This window comes from Callorhinus ursinus, unplaced genomic scaffold (assembly GCF_003265705.2).
Source record: "Callorhinus ursinus isolate GAN/ISIS: 27379988/994484 unplaced genomic scaffold, GSC_fseal_2.0 scaffold5, whole genome shotgun sequence".
Classification (NCBI taxonomy): Eukaryota; Metazoa; Chordata; class Mammalia; order Carnivora; family Otariidae; genus Callorhinus; species Callorhinus ursinus.
The window spans coordinates 20685790-20704385 of NW_027397067.1; the positions used below are offsets into that span (position 1 = coordinate 20685790).

At 41.9% G+C, this 18596-nt stretch overlaps 1 protein-coding gene across 12 annotated transcripts in view; it reads left to right on the forward strand.

The window, feature by feature from the left end:
* The window catches only part of SULF1 (sulfatase 1), a 175419-nt gene that overhangs the window by 128054 nt on the left and 28769 nt on the right, over positions 1 to 18596 (forward strand). For all 12 annotated transcript variants that reach the window (XM_073892861.1, XM_073892863.1, XM_025870700.2 and 9 more), the window contains 6 exons: positions 1547 to 1697; positions 2650 to 2825; positions 4111 to 4239; positions 4495 to 4551; positions 5277 to 5406; positions 16590 to 16806. In XM_073892861.1, the coding sequence (XP_073748962.1) occupies positions 1547 to 1697; positions 2650 to 2825; positions 4111 to 4239; positions 4495 to 4551; positions 5277 to 5406; positions 16590 to 16806 (860 nt within the window). The remainder of the gene's footprint in view (positions 1 to 1546; positions 1698 to 2649; positions 2826 to 4110; positions 4240 to 4494; positions 4552 to 5276; positions 5407 to 16589; positions 16807 to 18596) is intronic.

Sequence of the window (18596 nt, forward strand, 5' to 3'; positions counted from 1 at the left end):
CACAGGGTCACCTACCCTTGTCATTATCCACCATTTTTCACTGATAAGACCCTCCCCCAGAGCAGACACTGGCTATCCGATTTCTCAACCAACATAGATTGTTGCTTATTCTGTGAGACCAGTTATTTGTAAAGTTGTGGTTCCTATGAAAAGTAGTCTGAGACATAGGAAGCACCCCCACACTTCCCTCTTCTTTCATTTTGTTAGAACAAATGGGCTTTGGCATTGAGTCCTGGTTGTTAATCTGAGGAAGTTACTTAACTTTGCTAAGCCTCAGTTTTCTCAGTTCTAAAATGGGAATGAGGGGCGCCTGGGTGGCTCAGTCGTTAAGCGTCTGCCTTCGGCTCAGGTCATGATCCTGGGGTCCTGGGATCGAGTCCCGCATCAGGCTCTCTGCTCAACGGGAAGCCTGCTTCTCCGTCTCCCACTCCCCCTGCTTGTGTTCCCTCTCTCGCTGTGTCTCTGTGTCAAATAAATAAATAAATAAATAAATAAATAAATAAAATCTTTAAAATGGGAATGATAAACTGATTTCCAAGAACAGCAGAGATAATTAAATGAGTTAATGTATACAAAATAACACAATACCCAACACATGGTAAATACTAAGTTTTTACTATTAAACAACTTCTACATGCTTAATAACATCTAAGGAGAAGGGTCAAGTACATTGTAGTCTAGAGGAGATGTCAAATATAAATAGATAATTCTCAGTGTGAGAATTACTCTAGCATAGACATGTACTAGGAGTATGAAGTGGCAGCATCTAATGGTCAAGGGATTTGGGTTAGATTTCAAAAAGAAGGCAACATATTTTGTGGGCCCCCAATGGAATGTATGAGACACCACTTGAGTTTCTGTGATAAATTAAATATAGGCTTGAACCCACATGTTCAAGAGGAATAGGACCCACCTCGCTGTAGTTCACAAAAATTGTGCTCTGCACCTGTATTGAATTGTCTATAAAAAGAATAGCTTTATTGATAAGCATGTATATTGCAGAAGTAGACTTGGTTTTAATTCTAGCATATCCTATTAAATTAATGGCATCTATATACAAAGTTAGGAATAAGAAAAACTCATAGACTAGAGATTAGAGAAAAAAATGTTGAAATTATGATTCATTATTCCACATATTTGTGACTATATCTAATAGCCTAATTAACTACAAAATTTTATGAGCTAACATCACCATGAAAACATTCCCTTCTGTACTACTGAGTTTTATCTGTAGGTGTTACAATACCATGATCATCTTGATGTCTTTTTACACATTTTCTTCAATGAATCTAAATGAACTTGTACTAATTACCTTTTTAGCTGTCTGTCTTGGTTTTATAAATCTGAATCCATATGCCTTTAGGGGATGAGTGATATTTGGGGTAGTGAAGATTTTAGCTCTTCTTATAAACACAGAAGACACATGGGAGAAAAAAATAGCAACGTCTAAATTACCTTTCCTACATGATTATTTCACAACCTTCAACTTGAGATATTTCTCTGACTAAAAATACATATAGTAAGAATCTTTTCTGGATATTTTCAGAACCCCTAGTTATAACTATGCACCAAATATGGATAAGCACTGGATTATGCAGTACACGGGACCCATGCTGCCCATCCACATGGAATTTACAAACGTTCTACATCGCAAAAGGCTTCAGACTTTGATGTCAGTGGACGATTCTGTGGAAAGGGTAAGCACACGAACTTGCCTCAGTGACAGGTTTCGGTCCAGCTTCCTTGGTGTAGATCCATTCTTGCTAATTCTGTCTTTGTTTTGTTGTTGCTGTTTTTAAGAGAGGGAGAGAGTCCATGTGTGTGAATATGTGTACGTGAGTGTGTGTGGAGTGACTTTATCTTCCTTCCCTTATCTCGACCCCTTCTATTACCTCTCCAGACTTGGTTCTTTGGAGCCAGAGGCAAAGAGGAGATAAAAATCAAAACACCATAAGTCAAGAGCTACACTCACAATACCTTCAAGAATCAGGCAAATAATGTAAATACCTAAAGCTGGTCTCATAGAAAGCGACAGGGCATGGTGGGGATTATGGTGAACTTTAAACGCCCACATCTATAACAAGGAGCAACTACTTGGCTCCAGCTAATTTTTGCCATGTAGGAAAATAGATCCAATATCATGAGATCTTCTGACTTTTCAAAGGAAACCAGAAATACAAGCATTTTATTTGAAATATCCTGAATTTTAAAAAAAGCCACAGAAGCCAAACAAAACATGCCTAAAGGCTGGATTCAGTTGGATCAGGCTCCAAAGCAGCCTGTTCTTAACCCTTGATAACTATATAAAAGTGGTGATAAAATTTGCTTTAGCAATGGATTTTTCAAAGTAAAACCTGTAAGTTAGGTGGTAGAGGCTGTTTTGTGGAGTTTGTTTTGTTTTTGTTTTTGTTTTTAAATAGGTGCCCAAAACCTTTAAGAGCAATGTGCCAGACTCAAATGAGTTACATTACTCCATTATTAGACTTTTCCCCTCCAGGATTGTAAGCAACTAGAAAACGTAGGTAGTGACCATGTTTCTTAGCCTTGTTAAAGTGACTCTTGCCTTTAAAAAATAATGGGGAAGAATTTCGGGGGAAATCGCTGCAACACTATTGTCAACTTGCCCATTTTGTCTCCGTTGTATTTCAGCTGTTTAACATGCTTGTGGAGACGGGGGAGCTGGAGAACACTTACATCATTTATACCGCCGACCATGGTTACCATATTGGGCAGTTTGGACTGGTCAAGGGGAAATCCATGCCATATGACTTTGATATCCGTGTGCCCTTCTTTATTCGTGGTCCAAGTGTAGAACCAGGATCCATGTACGTATTTCTCTGCTTGCAACATTCGGTTGCCGTGGCTCATGTATATCTGAGATAATTAGATTACCAATCTCAGGGTCTGGTTTCTTTTCATCCAAAACAGAAAAGGGTGTAGGTAGGTGGAGGTTGGTAATTTAGGAAATGAAAACCTTGTTTTTTTCCCCTTACCACATGCTACATTAACTAAAGTATACTATTTAAAGAGAAAGGAAAATTAACTATCAATGACTAATTCTGCCAAACGGACCAGAATCCCCATCCCATGGCCTGTGCACACAGATAGAATGTGATCATTAGGGACACATCATCTGTACTTCTTTGAATCAGACAAACACTGTCTTTAAAAAAAAAAACAAAAAAAACAGTGCCTGCCTTTAGTTGTTTTTTTTAATTATTACTAAAGTAATTTTTTTAAAGAAAATAAAATTTTAAAAAGCATGATTTTCTTTTAGAAGAAAAAAGGCCTAAAGGCCTGGTGTTCTATTTCTGCCACCTTAGACAAGTCACTACCTCCCTGTGCAGCTCTTTTCCTGTTATAAAATGAGTTTACATGCCCTGCCGGCCACATCACAATATTCTGTGTAAAATAAGGTTGTGTACATGAAACAGTTATGGAAAGAGTTGAAGAAAAGAATGCAAGTGGAATTCCAAATCTGGGAATGGCCCTTAAAGAGCATCCAGCCGAGACGTCTTCCTTTTTTTTTTTTTTTAAGATTTTATTTATTTATTGGGAAGGGGGGACATGCCAGCATGAACAGGAAGAGGGACAGAGGGAGAAACAGATTGCCCCCTGAGCAGGGAGCCCCACACGGGCCCAGTCCCAGAACCCTGAGGTCACAACCTGAGCCGAAGGCAGACGCTTAACCCACCGAGCCACCCAGGCGCCCCCAGCCCGGACTCCTGATCTAACACAGAAGAAGCTTGGCACAGCACACGTGCCTCTCTCAGAGTCCCCGAATCTGGAAGTGGCCGAGTTGGGGCCCAGAACCCGGATGTTCTGAACCTCGTCCAGGCGCCTCCTCTGCTGTTCCATTGCACTACATCCTGGAAGAAGGAAGAAGGTGATGTTAGTAGAAGGGTTTCCTGGAAGAAGGTTATTATGTCTCTTCAGCTCATTGGAAACACTGTGGGAATTGTCGGATGTAGGTTAGACGGTTTTATGCGTGAAGGACTAAGATAGAGGGGAGAAGGTTGAAGGCCCTGGAGTCTCGGTGCGGAGAAGGTGGCCCTCCATGCCACCCCCACTGGTGTTAGATCCGCGGCCTAACCACCTGTCCCTTTGCAGAGTCCCACAGATCGTTCTCAACATCGACCTGGCCCCGACGATCCTGGACATTGCTGGGCTCGACACGCCTCCCGATGTGGACGGCAAGTCCGTCCTCAAACTTCTGGACCTGGAAAAGCCAGGTAACAGGTGTGTCAATTTGCTTTCCCTCAGCCAGCCCCAAGCACCCCGGTAGCCAGAGCCAGCCAGCAGCTGAAAGTATGCCTTGCCCAGGAGAATCACGGCAAGCTGAGACTGTCTTGGCTGTTTGTGAACAGTGTATGGATGGAGATGCAGTCTTGGTCTGCGGGAAGTGAGAGGTGTTTCTTTAAATAAACTGTGAGCACAGATCCATGTGGAAAAACGTCCAGCTGCCAACAGTAAATATTATTATTTTGCTTTCAGGTTTCGAACAAACAAGAAAGCCAGAATTTGGCGTGATACATTCCTCGTGGAAAGAGGGTAATTACTGGTTCCTGGGGCGCTTCTGGGAACCAGGCCTAGTGGGCAGCTCTCCCTGCTGGGTATTTTTCCCCCTTATTCCGGTTTACTAAGCACGCAGATTTCATAAGCCTAGTCACAAGACTGAATGGTTTGCTACTCATTCTCCACTGACGAACACAGTAATAATTGTTGCATCAGAATTGTTAAACATAAGTTCTCATACGGTGGGACCAAAGCCCTTACTGTTGCTTTTTCGACCTCGGGGTCTGAATCAGACCAGTTGACTTTCTCAGCCTTCCTTCCGAAGTCCTGCCTGGCCCTCTCCTTTCTCCTTCCTTTCCTTAAGTGCCTTTCCTAGTTTTAAGCACAAATATATGAGACTGTCATTTCCAGAATCCCTTCTGGTTTTCCCCTTTTGATTCATAATCCTCATTGTCTTGTTTTTTTCTGTACACACATTGAGAAAAAAGCATTTATATGACTGTAAAGCTAAACATTTATGCCCAAAGTTTTGAAATTAATGCTTTAAGGGAGATAATCATTCTTCATAGTGCCCAGGTTATAATTTTCACAAAGGACTCAGCAAATGTTGAGCTCCTGTGGATAAGATCTTACTATCTATTTCATGCCATTTGAAGAATGTGGAGTCATGCTACAGGGGAGAAAAAGAGAAAAGGCAAAAGATGCTGGGTGGGTAAATCAAGTCATTTCTCACATCAAAAACTTCTTCTTTTCTGTCAAAGGAAGTTTTTACGTAAGAAAGAAGAATCCAGCAAGAATATCCAACAGTCAAATCACTTGCCCAAATATGAGAGGGTCAAAGAATTGTGTCAGCAGGCCAGGTACCAGACAGCCTGTGAACAGCCTGGGCAGGTGAGTGACATGGCTTGTCTTCACCACAAGTCACATGCATCTGCATTTCTAATTTTAACAATTCAACATAAAAAGTAATGTACATTTATGTGTAAATAAGCTTTTCATAATGGTCACGGAGCCCTCACTGTGAAAGCTCTCCTCTGACTGAGAACTATCTAACTGGTCTAAGCTGGGCCAATGGCTCCTCATCACTGCTTGGGCTCCCTTCAGTGAAAAAAAGATGGTGTCCTCAGAGAGTGCTAGATATCCACCCAACTAGCCAACACCAACCAGTTCAACATATTGGACATGTGAAATGGGTAGTCAGGTTAGAAAGATCAGAAACTTGGTTCCATCTGAAGAGTAGCCACCACCCCTCAGATTCTTGTTAACTGGTTATCAAGAAGGGTCAAGAGGCTACTTAGTCAAGAGCCGGGGAAGATGCTGAGCTTCTGGGCAGTGAACCACCCAAAAGACATGCTGGAGTCTTCCCATCCTGTACTAAAGTCAGATGTTATCTAACCCACAGAGGAGGATAGAATCTATGACCAAGATTGGGAAGTGAAAAGGGAAGCCATATTGTGTTTGTTTATTGTTTCTACTTCTGCTCACAAAATTTCTGACATCATCTATTTCATTAGAATGAATTCTTTTTATTAATAGAAATATTACTACAGATGGGGTGCCTGGGTGTCTCAGTGGGTTGAGTGTCTGACTCTTGATTTCAGGGGAGGTCATGATCTTGGGGTTGTGGGATGGAGCCCCATGTCGGGCTCCGCACTCGATGGGGAGTCTGCTTGAGTTTCTCCCTCTGTCCTCCTGCCCCTACCCACTCCTTTCTCAAGTAAATAAATACATCAAAAAAAAAAAAAAAAGAGGGATGCCTGGGTGGCTCAGTCATTCAGCGTCTGCCTTCAGCTCAGGTCATGATCCCAGGGTCCTGGGATCGAACCCCGCATCGGGCTCCCTGCTTGGCAGGAAGCCTGCTTCTCCCTCTCTTGCTGTGTCTCTCTCTGTCAAATAAATAAATAAAATCTTTAAAAAAAAAAGAAAAGAAATATTACTATAGAATTAAGGACTACCCAGAACACCAACTATTATTATTAAGAACTAAAGAAATACCATGTGATGAATTAACACAGTCCTGTTTCTAAGGAAAGTGAGAACATATGAACACTAACTATTTTAAACACTCTTGATTAATATCTGTGCTAGCTAAAAGAAGTATTGTATCATCATGAGAGAGGAACTGCCTAAGTCATTGAAACAAAACTGAAGGAAAGTGAAAAATAATAGTTATTACGCATTTGTCTTATATAAAGCTCTGTACATGGAGTTTGATATGTGTTAGCTCAGTTTAAGCCTCACATCCATCCGGTGAGGTAGGCACTGCTGTCCCATTTATAAATGGGCAGCTGGTGAGTGCAGAGCTGGAATCCAAATGAGTTATAGGATCATAGGATTCAAAAACTCAGGCCACTTGCTGCCTTCCAAGGTAAGTTACGTTAACGAGGCAAAGAGAAGTTCACATCTTTGTGAGTCCTTTTTTCTCTTTAATTTATCTGACCTCAAGATATCCATGCAATTAGCCAATAGCAGTACAGGGTATCAGGCACATGAAATGGATAGTGCAGTTATTAAAATGGCCTCATAAATGTAGGGCGTCACACATTTATACTCATGATACATTCACAATAAACAACTTGATCCTCATACTTTCTGCATTTCCTCATGACTTCTTGTGCTCAGGGATTCCTTTGAAATACAAAAAGGTGGGGAGGGAGGTTGTTGAAGGAAGGGATAAAACCAGGCCCTCGTGGCATACTAGTAAGTCTTAATTTTCAAGTGTTTAGTGGAGAAGCTTAGACTTATGCACTATATTTTAATATGATGTCTTCAAATCCTTCTTAAAGAAGCTCTAAGTATTATTATAACTAAAACCTCAGAATTGTTTTGTAGTTCTAAAATGATTTTTACAAGCCAGCCTCAATAGACTAATTTACTTTTATTCAAGAGTTGGAAATGTTTGGCGTTAAATATATCTCATGCCAATTGGTGATTTTTTTACTATTTTAGCCTTCTAAGTAGCAAGCATTATAGCCATTTGAGAATAAGGTACACTGCCTACCTTTCAGTATACAATTTTGCAAACCTCTCCATATGGCTTGCCCTGAAATTTCAATATATGTTCTAAAGGGCAAATGTAGTATAAACTAGATTATGGCATTTTGGCACAAGCTCTTCACTCTTGTGCTAAATGCTGTAACTATGTTAAGAACTTCACTTTGCTTTTTCATATTTTTCTAAACTTGTTTTGACCCCACAAAATGCTTTAATATCTAGTTCCCTGGAATTCTCCTCTGCTGCTTTATTTCGATATGAATCTGTCTGAATTTAGATTATATCACATGGTTATATGAAAATATTAGCAACAATTTCTTTTAGAAGTGCCTGAATTATTAGAACAGAGAATTACACTGTACCCCAGATGGCAATCTCTTTCTATAGGTGATGCTCAAACCATAGCTTAAAAATCCAAGAACTTCCAGAAAATTTTGAGGCTCTTCAAGTCAATTATAGAATCTGTGGGTCAAACCTGATAGCTCTGTTGTGTTCTACAGAATCTTTATGTTTTGGCCTTTTGCTTTTTCTATCTGGCTACTTTGAAGATTATCTTTTTAGTTACAATATCAGTGACTGTAAAAAAGGAAGAGAAAAGTCCAGAATAATAAGATTGTTTTTTCTGGATCAAGACATCAGTTAAGGCTAGAATTAACTCTAATCTACTCTCTTCCCTTGACACTGATTTCACACCTGGCCTGTGCCCTGCGTCTCTTCCTCTGACCAAGGTTAACTGCCGGCATTCAAAGACAACACAGTCTTCTCTTTGGTTTGACTCTGTATGGGATAGAGAAGAAAAACCCACACTATCGGCGACATTCTCGTCACTTTTAACCCCCAAAGGGGTCATGTATTTCCCCCATCCAACCATACCCCCATACCTGGTCACCTAAGGATTGTTTGGCAGGGTTAGTGTGGATGCATGAAGGAGGTAAATGAAGGAAAGAGAAATACGACATCACAAAGTTTGGATTAGAATATTGGCATCCGCTACTTTTTAGTTGTGTGTTTAGGGACTGCATTCTTAAGAGTCTCAGGTTTCTATCCCTAAAGCTAAGAAAATTAATCTCAGTCTTGAAAGGATTCTGTGATAGCATATATGTAAAGTGCTAGATGAATTATAAGGCAATGTGTGAATGTTGGGTGCTATTTCTGTTCCGGGCCATCGTACCTGCTTTTTCATTCCTATGAAGGCAACAGGGAATTAAAATGGGCTGGAATCCCAGACGTTTGGCAATACTTCTTCACTTTGTGAACAGAGCAACCAGCAGGGACTAATTAAGACAGCGTGGACATATGTGTTTGCATTACTTCTGTGTTCCTGAATTAATATGAGGCTGAGTATGAATTCCCGCCACTCTCTCTGCTGGCGTTACACCCCCAAGCACATCACGTACAGATTTATATATGACACACTACACACACACTACACACACACACACACACACACACGCACGCACGCAAATCTCAACGTCTATCTGAAAAGACTTTGGCTCAACAAAGAACACACATCAGTGATGCTCCATTCTGGCTGCACCCTAGAATCACCTGGGCAGCTTTGGAAAATACCAATGTTGGGACGCCTGGGTGGCTCAGTCATTAAGCGTCCAAATTCTGGTTTCGGCTCAGGTCGTGATCTCAGGGTTGTCAGACTGAGCCCCACATTGGGCTTCGCACTGGGCGTGGAGCCTGCTTAAGGTTCTCCCTCTCCCTGTGCCCCTCTCCTCTCTAAAGAAAAATAAAAAAGAAAATATCAACGTATAGCCTCCCCCCAAACCAATCAGATGAATAGGTCTAAAGGTGAGACCAAGGCATCTGTATTTGTTAACAAAGTTAAGAACCACAGGTCTAGAGTCAGAGAATGTCGAAACTGGAAGGAGTCTTAGAAATCTTCCAGTTGAGGGACGCCTGGGTGGCCCAGATGGTTAAGCATCTGCCTTCAGCTCAGGTCATGATCCCAGGGTCCTGGGAGTGAGCCCCGCATCAGGCTCCTGGCTCAACGGGGAACCTGCTTCTCCCTCTCCCTCTGCCTCTCTCCCTCCTCATGCTCGCTCTCTCTCTCTCTGTATTTCTGTGTCTCAAATAAATAAATAAAATCTTAAAAAAAAAAAAAAAAAACTTCCAGTTGAATGGTATCCTTTTCCTAATAAGGAAATATAGATCCAGAAAACTTAAGCTACAACCCAAAAGTCAGAACCTGCAACTCTTCACTCCATGCTTAATCCTTTCTTTCCCAGAACATGCTGCCTCTATAAAAATGTTACATAGTAGATTTTCTCTTTGAAATTATAAATGGCATTTGTCTGGCTGAAACCATGGAGCTTAGGACCCACTCACAGCATCTAGGGAAGTGTGGTTCCCAAACAAGACTGCACATCAGAATCACAGAGGCAGCTTCACAAATGTTGATGTTCAAGCTTCACTCCAGACAAAGGAAAACAGAACCGCTGGGGATGAGACCCAGACATCAGGGATTTTTTTCAAGCTCCTGCATGATTCTTTTAAGCAGCCAGGACTGAGAATCATCCATGCCAGGAAAGCGTTACTATATTTTTCGTTTTCTAGGTATAGATATTGACTCCTTAACTAGGAGTTACATAAAAGAGAAATTCCCTAGGCATTCAATTTTGGAGTACATTTTATATATTCTCTGTCATTTGAAAAAAACCAGCTTGTTTTTTTCTTTGATAAAGCAAATTTCACGTCCTTTGTGAGTTAAGTTCCAGCAACGTTGCAATTTTGTTTGCCTTTCTACTATTTGTATCATTATGAGATCAAAGATTTGTTTAAAGAACCCCAGATCAAGCAAGCGGATACTACTTGTGAAATTAGAATGTAGCTTGTTCAATGTACTGGTTTAGCTCCAGGATTTATGTTCTCATCCCAAAATTATCCCTCTGACCATAGATCCCTTGACCTTTTGTGACCAGCTGCAGAGCAGGAATAAAAGGCATTTACCAGTAAGACCTGGCAACTTTGCCAGGAACTGACAGCCTGTTTCCAGAAACTCACTGAGCCCTGGTTAAAATTTCAGCATGGCTCATAGACACTTCCCCACGGCGCTCCTTATTCCAGAGGGCGGGCCAAAAGGACCGAGCCCCAATGCCACCCTCTGGCTGAACACTTGTCTGCATGGAGCTCAGCATGGATGGCCCAGCCTCAAAGCCTCCCCGCTTCAACCTGCACTGAAGGACATTTCCGAATAGTTGTGCATCTCAGTGGTTTGGCTTCTGTGCATTTTTCAGAATACAAACCGCAGGCTTAAATGCCAAACCATATTTAATGATGTCCCAAACAAGTCAGAAAAAGACAAACATAAGGCCATTTTACTTGTAAACTACCTAATGTGGCCACACCCGATTTAATTTATGCTCTTGTTTGCCACTGCTCCGGAACACAGCCTGCTCAGGGCAGGATCCCCTCCTCCCTGCTCATTAACAGAGCATTCGCTCTCTCTGCGTGTAAGCTGTTGCCTCTGCCTTCCCAAATTCTAGTCCCTCCGCCAAGGCAAACTGGAAGCCTCATCTTCTACCCCAAACCATTCTTTTTTATTGGGGTTCTAGTCAATTGGGATTTCATCCTGGGTCCACTGCTTGCTTGCTACGTGACCATGGGCAAGTTACTTAGTCTAACTCTGCCTCAGTTTCTTCATCTTGAAAATGGGCATAATAATAGCATCTGCCTCAGAGGGTTGCAGTAAAGATTATAAGAGGTAAGTGTATTAAACATCTGAACCAGTACCTGGCACGTAATAAGCACTCGACAGATACTGGCTATCACTTGTTGGCCAAGGTCAGTGTACCAATTTTGCTTTCCCCAAACTGCAAGAACAATACTTCTTTCAACCTTCCATTATTGACTTTTACGAAGGATTATCCAGATGAAAATCTAAAGGAGGAAACATTTTCTTCTATTTCTCTTTCCTTTCCACTTTCCCTCCCCTCTCTCCCATCTCACCTCATCTCAAAGAAGACAGGACATAAATCTCCTCAGCACAAGTAACGCTACTTATATTGGTGAGAAAGTTTGACAATGGCTTCAGCTAAGTGGCAATATGAACGAGGATGTTTATATGGTATTTTTATATTCCCAGTGTTGAGGAAAATTCTAAATACACGTCCACAGGCAGGCAACTGTTTCATGATGTTGGTACTGGCCCGAGGGATAATCAGGTTATCTGAAAATTACTGTATAGTTGTTATATTTCAGAGAACATGATTTGACCTGCATTACGACCAAATCCACATAATAAGACATATAATAATGAAGAAATAATCCCTGTGTGTTGTAACCAAATTTTTTGTTTCTTGCTCATGAATATGGGCATAAGTCGGCATAAATAAGAACATAGAACATTCTTGATCAACCTGAGAAATATATGCAATTGACAATGTAGACACTATCACAATTATCTAGTAGTTACTTCAGGAAAGGGAAGTAACCAGTCTATCTGCATCTAATATTGTCCTAGACATTTAACACAGAACATTTTATACTTGCTCAAGGACATATAGAGATGTGAGAAAGCTGATATTCAAATCCAGATTTTTCTAGCTTGTAAGTCCAGACTTTTGCCACTGAGCCACATCCATATGGATATAAAATGCCATCCTCAAGTCCCAGGAGGAATATAGGTGATATTCACCGCTACAAAATCCTACTCCAATAAATGAATTATGGTAGCACTGTAGGTTGTAGTGATAATTATATAAAGTGCTCTAGACCAGTACCTGGCATCAGGTAAGAGTTCCATAGATGATGATAATAATGGTGATAAAGATGGTGTTTAAGGAAATTGTTTGAATGGCATTTGTCCTATTTCTCATTAGGTTTGATTCCACCAAACGAGCTGCACACATGAATCCTTGTGTGCAGGACGAATCTTCTTCATCACGTGTTTTTTACATATAAACACATACAACCAATCAAAGCTACTAAGACATGATTACTAAACAGAGTGATCTGATGCTGAGCTAACTTCAGGGAACAATTCAGGAGTATGAGACATGGTCCTTGCCTTTAATTCCAAATTCCAGTGTGGTTGGAAAGGCTAAAACGAAATCCTAATAACTTACAAAATTATTTAAATAGTTTTATCGAGCCCCTCGCTCGCCGAACGCATGCAGAAATCGCTGTGGAATGAATGTGCGTGAAGTGATTGGCACAGACGGAGTCAGAGAGGCAGGAGAAGAAATTGAGATGATGTCCCACAAAGTGGCAAGGGAATTTACAGATGGGGCGGGTGGTCGGGGAAGATGGAGACGGTCGGATCTGGCAGTTAACCGATTTGCTGATAAACTTCAAGAGCGTAGATAAGAGGGGGCCAGTAGATAGCTGTATCTCGGCGTGGGTTCTTGCTTAACAAAGCGCGTCTCGGAGGCTGAGCCCGTGTGCCATGAGCAGATGCCTCGCTGGGTCCGGGCTCCCATTTGATCGCTGCAGCTTTTCTGCAATGCCAAGTCATCTCCTCTCTTTCTTTTGAGCATTTAAGTGGCTTGAGGCAAGAGTTTCAGAACAATTCCCTGAAAGCTCTCTTCCTTCGCCTCCCTCTGTCAACTCTCTAAGTCAGGCGACCATGGTAGTTGCAGTAATTTCAAGGGTTTATTGCTCAGCCATAAAAATTGTCATGATATCAAACCCCAAAATGACTGTGGCAAATGTGCAGTAATTACATTTCATTAAAATTCCTAGTATGCTTGCCACTACGAAGATTTCAAAGCTGCTCGCTAATTACTCTATCTAATAGGGTCTACGGCTTGTTCAGAGGGTCCACGGTATAGAAAACCATTGGCATTTTTCTCGGTTGCTCTTGTTTTATTTAAGAATGTGTATCGGGGTATGTATATATCCAGTATATGTGGGTCTATGCGTGTGTGTACATACGCATGCATTCACATATGTATGCATATTTAGTTTGTGAGATACATCATCAGTGCCCGGGATGGTGCCAGATCTCAGGTTTGGTTTAATTCATCTCTTCAGGAAAGAACACCACTTCCCTCATCTCTGCCCCATAGGCCATTAGTGAGGAATTTGGCTAATGGGGAAATGCAGGTTGGATTCCAGATAGACCAAATCACTAAAAATTCTGCCTACACTTTCTGTTCTAGAGGAATCTACCTGTCACCTCAGGTCTTCCAGGCCAAAAAAAAAAAAAAAAAATGTAGAGGTTTTTTTGTCCTTTTTTTTAATGCATCGTGGTTATAAAACTAAGAAAGGTTTTCACTGTAGTTATGTGTTTTAAAAATTAATGTTTGTACTAAAATTGAAATAAATTCGAGCCACAAAAGACAGAAGGCCATTATTTTTCAAGAATAAAGTTAACCGTATTTTTCTCTTATAGAAAATAGGGCACTTCCTAAGCTGCTACTAGGCTGTAAGTAAACTCTGGGCCCACTGGCCATTTCTTTTGCTACCATAGGCATTAAGTAGTGAACTCTTAGTTTTTGAACACTGGAGTTAGAGATTACCTAGATAGATGGACAAGTCTTAAAGCATCTGGATGTAGCCAAATTCAAATCTGGAATGACACTCAAGCACCACGGATTCCCAAACTTTTCAGAGCTGTAAAAGCTTATGAATTATTTTGCTGACACTTCTTGTCAGCAGGAATTCCGTAGGGCATATAGTTATTCCCCAATGGAGTTGTAGATCAGTTTCTGAGAGTTTTTTTTTTGAGAATCTCATGGCACCTCCTTGAGCTAATGGGACGTGTCTGGAAGTGCTACAAACCCAGGCTTAAAAACCACTGGTCTCCACAGTGAATGGCAGAACCATGGAGCAGGCCACACACGACTTTCTGCTCAACCTTTACAAAGACTAAGTTCTCTCACTTGTCAGCTGACTGTGGGGAGAAAGGAAGGAAAACTAGTTACTCTTACAGAAAGCACATGGTCCTGCCTGTAGAGACAAGCTGGTAGTGTTCCTCTGTTCAGCTGGAGTCATCTTCTGACCTGATTACATCAGTACATTTCTAGACACCGCATCCTTTGCCTACCTACACCCCAACATGCGTACATCCCTCTCAAAGATTCATCCACCTGAGCTACTTAGACCTAAATATATCTCTTTTGCCTCTGCCATGGGTTCCAGCTGCAAAAAGGTCCAGTAACCAGTTGCAAATTGAAATCAATTGTTCTTAACCCCAACTGCACATTAAAATGACCAGGAGAGCTTTTGAAACTCCCAGTGCTCAGCCGTGTGTGAGAACCACTGAGCTCCCATAACTCCCCAGTGCCTAATCAAGTTGACTTTACTTGTTTTTTTAGTTCAATCATCTCTAACTTAGTGAGTCTTCGACTGTTCTTGTCTGTGTTGCTTTTTCATGGCTTCGCAAATAGAATTAGTTGCCTTGTCTCTTGAGTCTGCTTGGAATGGAAATGATGGACATTCAAGATATGCTGGTCAAGTCAAAAAAGAAGATTGTAACCTGACATGGCTCGAAATAACCAAATGCAATAGCACCAAGAGTGTGTGGGGGCTAAAGCAAGATCAAAGCACAAGCGCTAGAAACCAGGGATTCAGGAACTCTATGGTAGAGGTGCCAGGCAGCTCTGATAATTCAACATTGACTGAGGGCATATGGCTCCAGTAAGAGAAAGTAAGCCAAGACTCTGCACCTCGGTCCACTGTGAATAGTCGCACCCCATTCTGTACACGAGGGTCATTTGTCTGCTGACCAACATATCTGGGATCCTTGACTAAACTTTACCTTGCATTAGGTCACTTTGAGATGAAAATGTAACCCAAGGGATGGTGCAGGTACAAGGAGAGGGGCTGTTGAGATCATTTTGTGTGGTGCAGGGAAAACCATCTTTTATTCGATAATTTTTTATTTATTAAAAATATGTAACTGGCACAACAAATACATAATTTTATAGGTACTCTTGCTTTGGCCACTGTTTAGAAATGTGTCCATTTAAAGAAAAATATAAGTAATTGTATACAGGTGATAGTCACATATGGAACGAAAACCGGAGACAAAAGTTTGCTAACACCACAGGATAGATAGCATGTTGTAACAACCGTGGTCAGCTTCAAATCGAGGTCAGTGTTCTTCCCAAACTACCATTTGAGGGGGCGAGCGAGGGGAAGAGAAAAAGGAAGAGGAAGGTTATTAGGTCTTTAAGGAAGACATGGAGGATCCCGCGTGGAGCACTGGGTGTTATGCACAAACAATGAATCATGGAACACTACATCAAGAACTAATGATGTAATGTATGGTGATTAACATAACAATAAAAAATTTTTTAAAAAAGACATGGAGGATCCCATGAAATGCCCTCAAATTCGTGAAGTGCTCTTATTTCAGCCAGATTGATACTCAAGGAGCATGGGCAAGGGGGGTGCGGGGGACACTGAAGCCAATGCTGGGTCCTATTGATCTAGAATTGAGCCTGCAGTGTCTGCAGAGGGCATGGTAGAAGGCTCAAAGGAGAAAACCCAGGGCCAGCTCCCCCCATGCTTGGTCCCTTGGGGAGGTGAACAATGTCTCCTCCCGGGCAGCTCGCTCTGCTGGGCATGCAGGATCTGTAGAAGGCTATAGAAGAGGCATAGAGAAAACCTGACACGTTGGCTAACGCCTGGGGCATGTGAAAGCTGGCCCGCTCCACGGCAGACTCCGATTAAACTCATCTCTGTCTTCTTCATGTGCCACTCTTCCCCAGTTCGAGGCCGGAACTTGGGGCCCGAGACCAAAGCAGCCAAGTGTGTTTTTCCAGAGAAAGAGGGGTCTGGCGAAAACAGCCCCAACAGCTGTGCTCTGTGGCTTGGCTTTTATGTGTTTCGTTCAAGACTCTGTTTAGTCTGGATACTGGGGATTTATATATCAATTTTGGGCTCTAGTGTCATGGAGGTGGTTCTGATTTCCAGTGATTTCGTTGTCATCTGCAGTTGCCTACAATGAAAGAAGGAGCTAAGGGAACCAGGGGGCAACTTATGGCAGGCTCACTTAAAAGCCTGCCTTTCTTCCTGGGCTCTCTTTAAGGGGTTTCCCGTGCTTCCAAAACCTAAGACAGCAGTCCTTAATAAAAAACACCTGGAGCGGGATGGGTAACCGGCTTTCACGTTGGCTTTTGCAGAAGTGGCAGTGCATCGAGGACACCTCTGGCAAGCTTCGAATTCACAAGTGTAAAGGATCCGGGGACCTGCTCACGGTCCGGCAGAGCACGCGGAACCTCTACTCTCGCGGCTTCCCTGACAAAGACAAAGAATGCAGTTGCGGAGAGTCGGGTTATCGTGCAGGCAGAAGCCAGAGGAAGAGTCAAAGGCAGTTCCTGAGAAACCAGGGGACCCCGAGTAAGCTGCAAGCAGGGACTCTCGCAGTGGAAGGCACAGTGCTTTGCGAATGGACAACAGGGAGACAAAAGGCTTGCTCCTTCTACATTTGAGATCTTATCGATGCATAGTTTTAGCGCAAAAAGCAAAGGATTGTTCTGTTTAAAAGAGCAAAGCTAAGTTGAAATTTGGGGTTTGTGGACATTTTTAAATTAAGTATAAAATGAACATATATTCAGTAAAAGCACCAGACACACACTATACACACACACACACACACACACACACACACACACACACACACACACACACGAAAGAACTATAAAAGGGTAACAGGTGTGGCTAGGGGCAGAGGGTATAGTTTAGGTTAGTTTTATTTTACATGAATGCTAATGTCCTGATTTGTCTGCCTTGAGCTGCTTTAAAAAAAAAAAAGGAGGAAAATAAAAATTCAAAACTTCATTGCTTATGCGTTTAATAAGAAAAGCATAAACACTTTTTTAAAGGTACATCTGTTGTAAGACAGTTATTTTTTTTTAGTTATGGTTGAATGGCAAGGTCAAACTAGTCAAATTCAATATGAAAAGCACTGCCTAGCATTTTCTTTATTAAAATTCTATCAGGCAACTATGAAATTCCTAGGATTATACAGATGGGAAAACCGTCTGGCACCTTCCATAAAAGAATGAGAGTCTAGTGCCATCTAGTGGCAGAATAGGAAAAGTGACTCATTTCTGTGGCAATTCTTTTCTATACTGGTTTGGAAATGAGTAAGATATATTTTCTGTGTCACTTTTTTTTAAGTAGGCTGTACACACAACATGGGGTTTGAACTCACAACCCCAAGATCAAGAGTCACGTGCTTTACGGATTGAACCAGCCAGGTGCCCCCCACGTTGTAAATTAGGAAATCAAATCAATCACTAGAACAATAGAAGCTCTCAGCACTGGCTTTTTTATCCTGGACCCCGCAGATGGATTTTAGGGGATCGTGAGCCTTCTAACATTTTATCCAAAATGATAAGTCTATTCTGTGTGCATGTGCACATTTTTTCTGGATGTCCCTAACTTTCAACACACTCTTAAGGGAATCCGTGTGAATCCATAACCCGAAGGCTGAGAATGATTGATTTGAGAGATTTTTTTTTTTCCTCCCAGAGAGAAAGTGCCAGGTTTAATAAGTCACACAAAGATATCAAATGGAAAGCCAAAAAGGGACAAAGATTCCTGACACTCTCCCTTAACGGAAGCTGATTACCATTGTTGGGCTTGGAGGAAGGGGCAGCCTCTTCTCTCCCCAGAGGTTAGATGTCACTCCACAGCAGTGACCATAAACACTGATTTTGTTCAACATTGAGCACAAACTGGAGATGTCTGGGGCCGCTTTTTCAAAGCACGTGGAACCTCACATATCTGAAGGCAGAAGTTGCTCGTGAGCACACTCAGGGGCCTGGTGACTGTCACAGAGGCCTTTCCTCTTCTGGAAACTGCCATCACAGCGGGATCCCGTGGCGAGCGTGATTCTAATTCCACACCCTGGGTGCTCCCCTTCTTCCTATTTTAGCAGCAGGCTGGAGAAAAAAGGCCCCGTGAGTATGCCCCCTCGGAGCCAAAATGCTTCTGATAAGGAGGGGCCAAGGTTTGCACTCTTGTCTAACACACTATGAGCCTGAGCACGGTCTACGGTGACCAGAAAACATGCTGGCCTCCCCCTGGCATTGCCCTCCATCTGCCAGATATTAAAAGTCAGATGGCTGATAAAAAGCATTTGCAAAATTTAATTTTTCTCTATTCTTTGTACAAATAGAAGC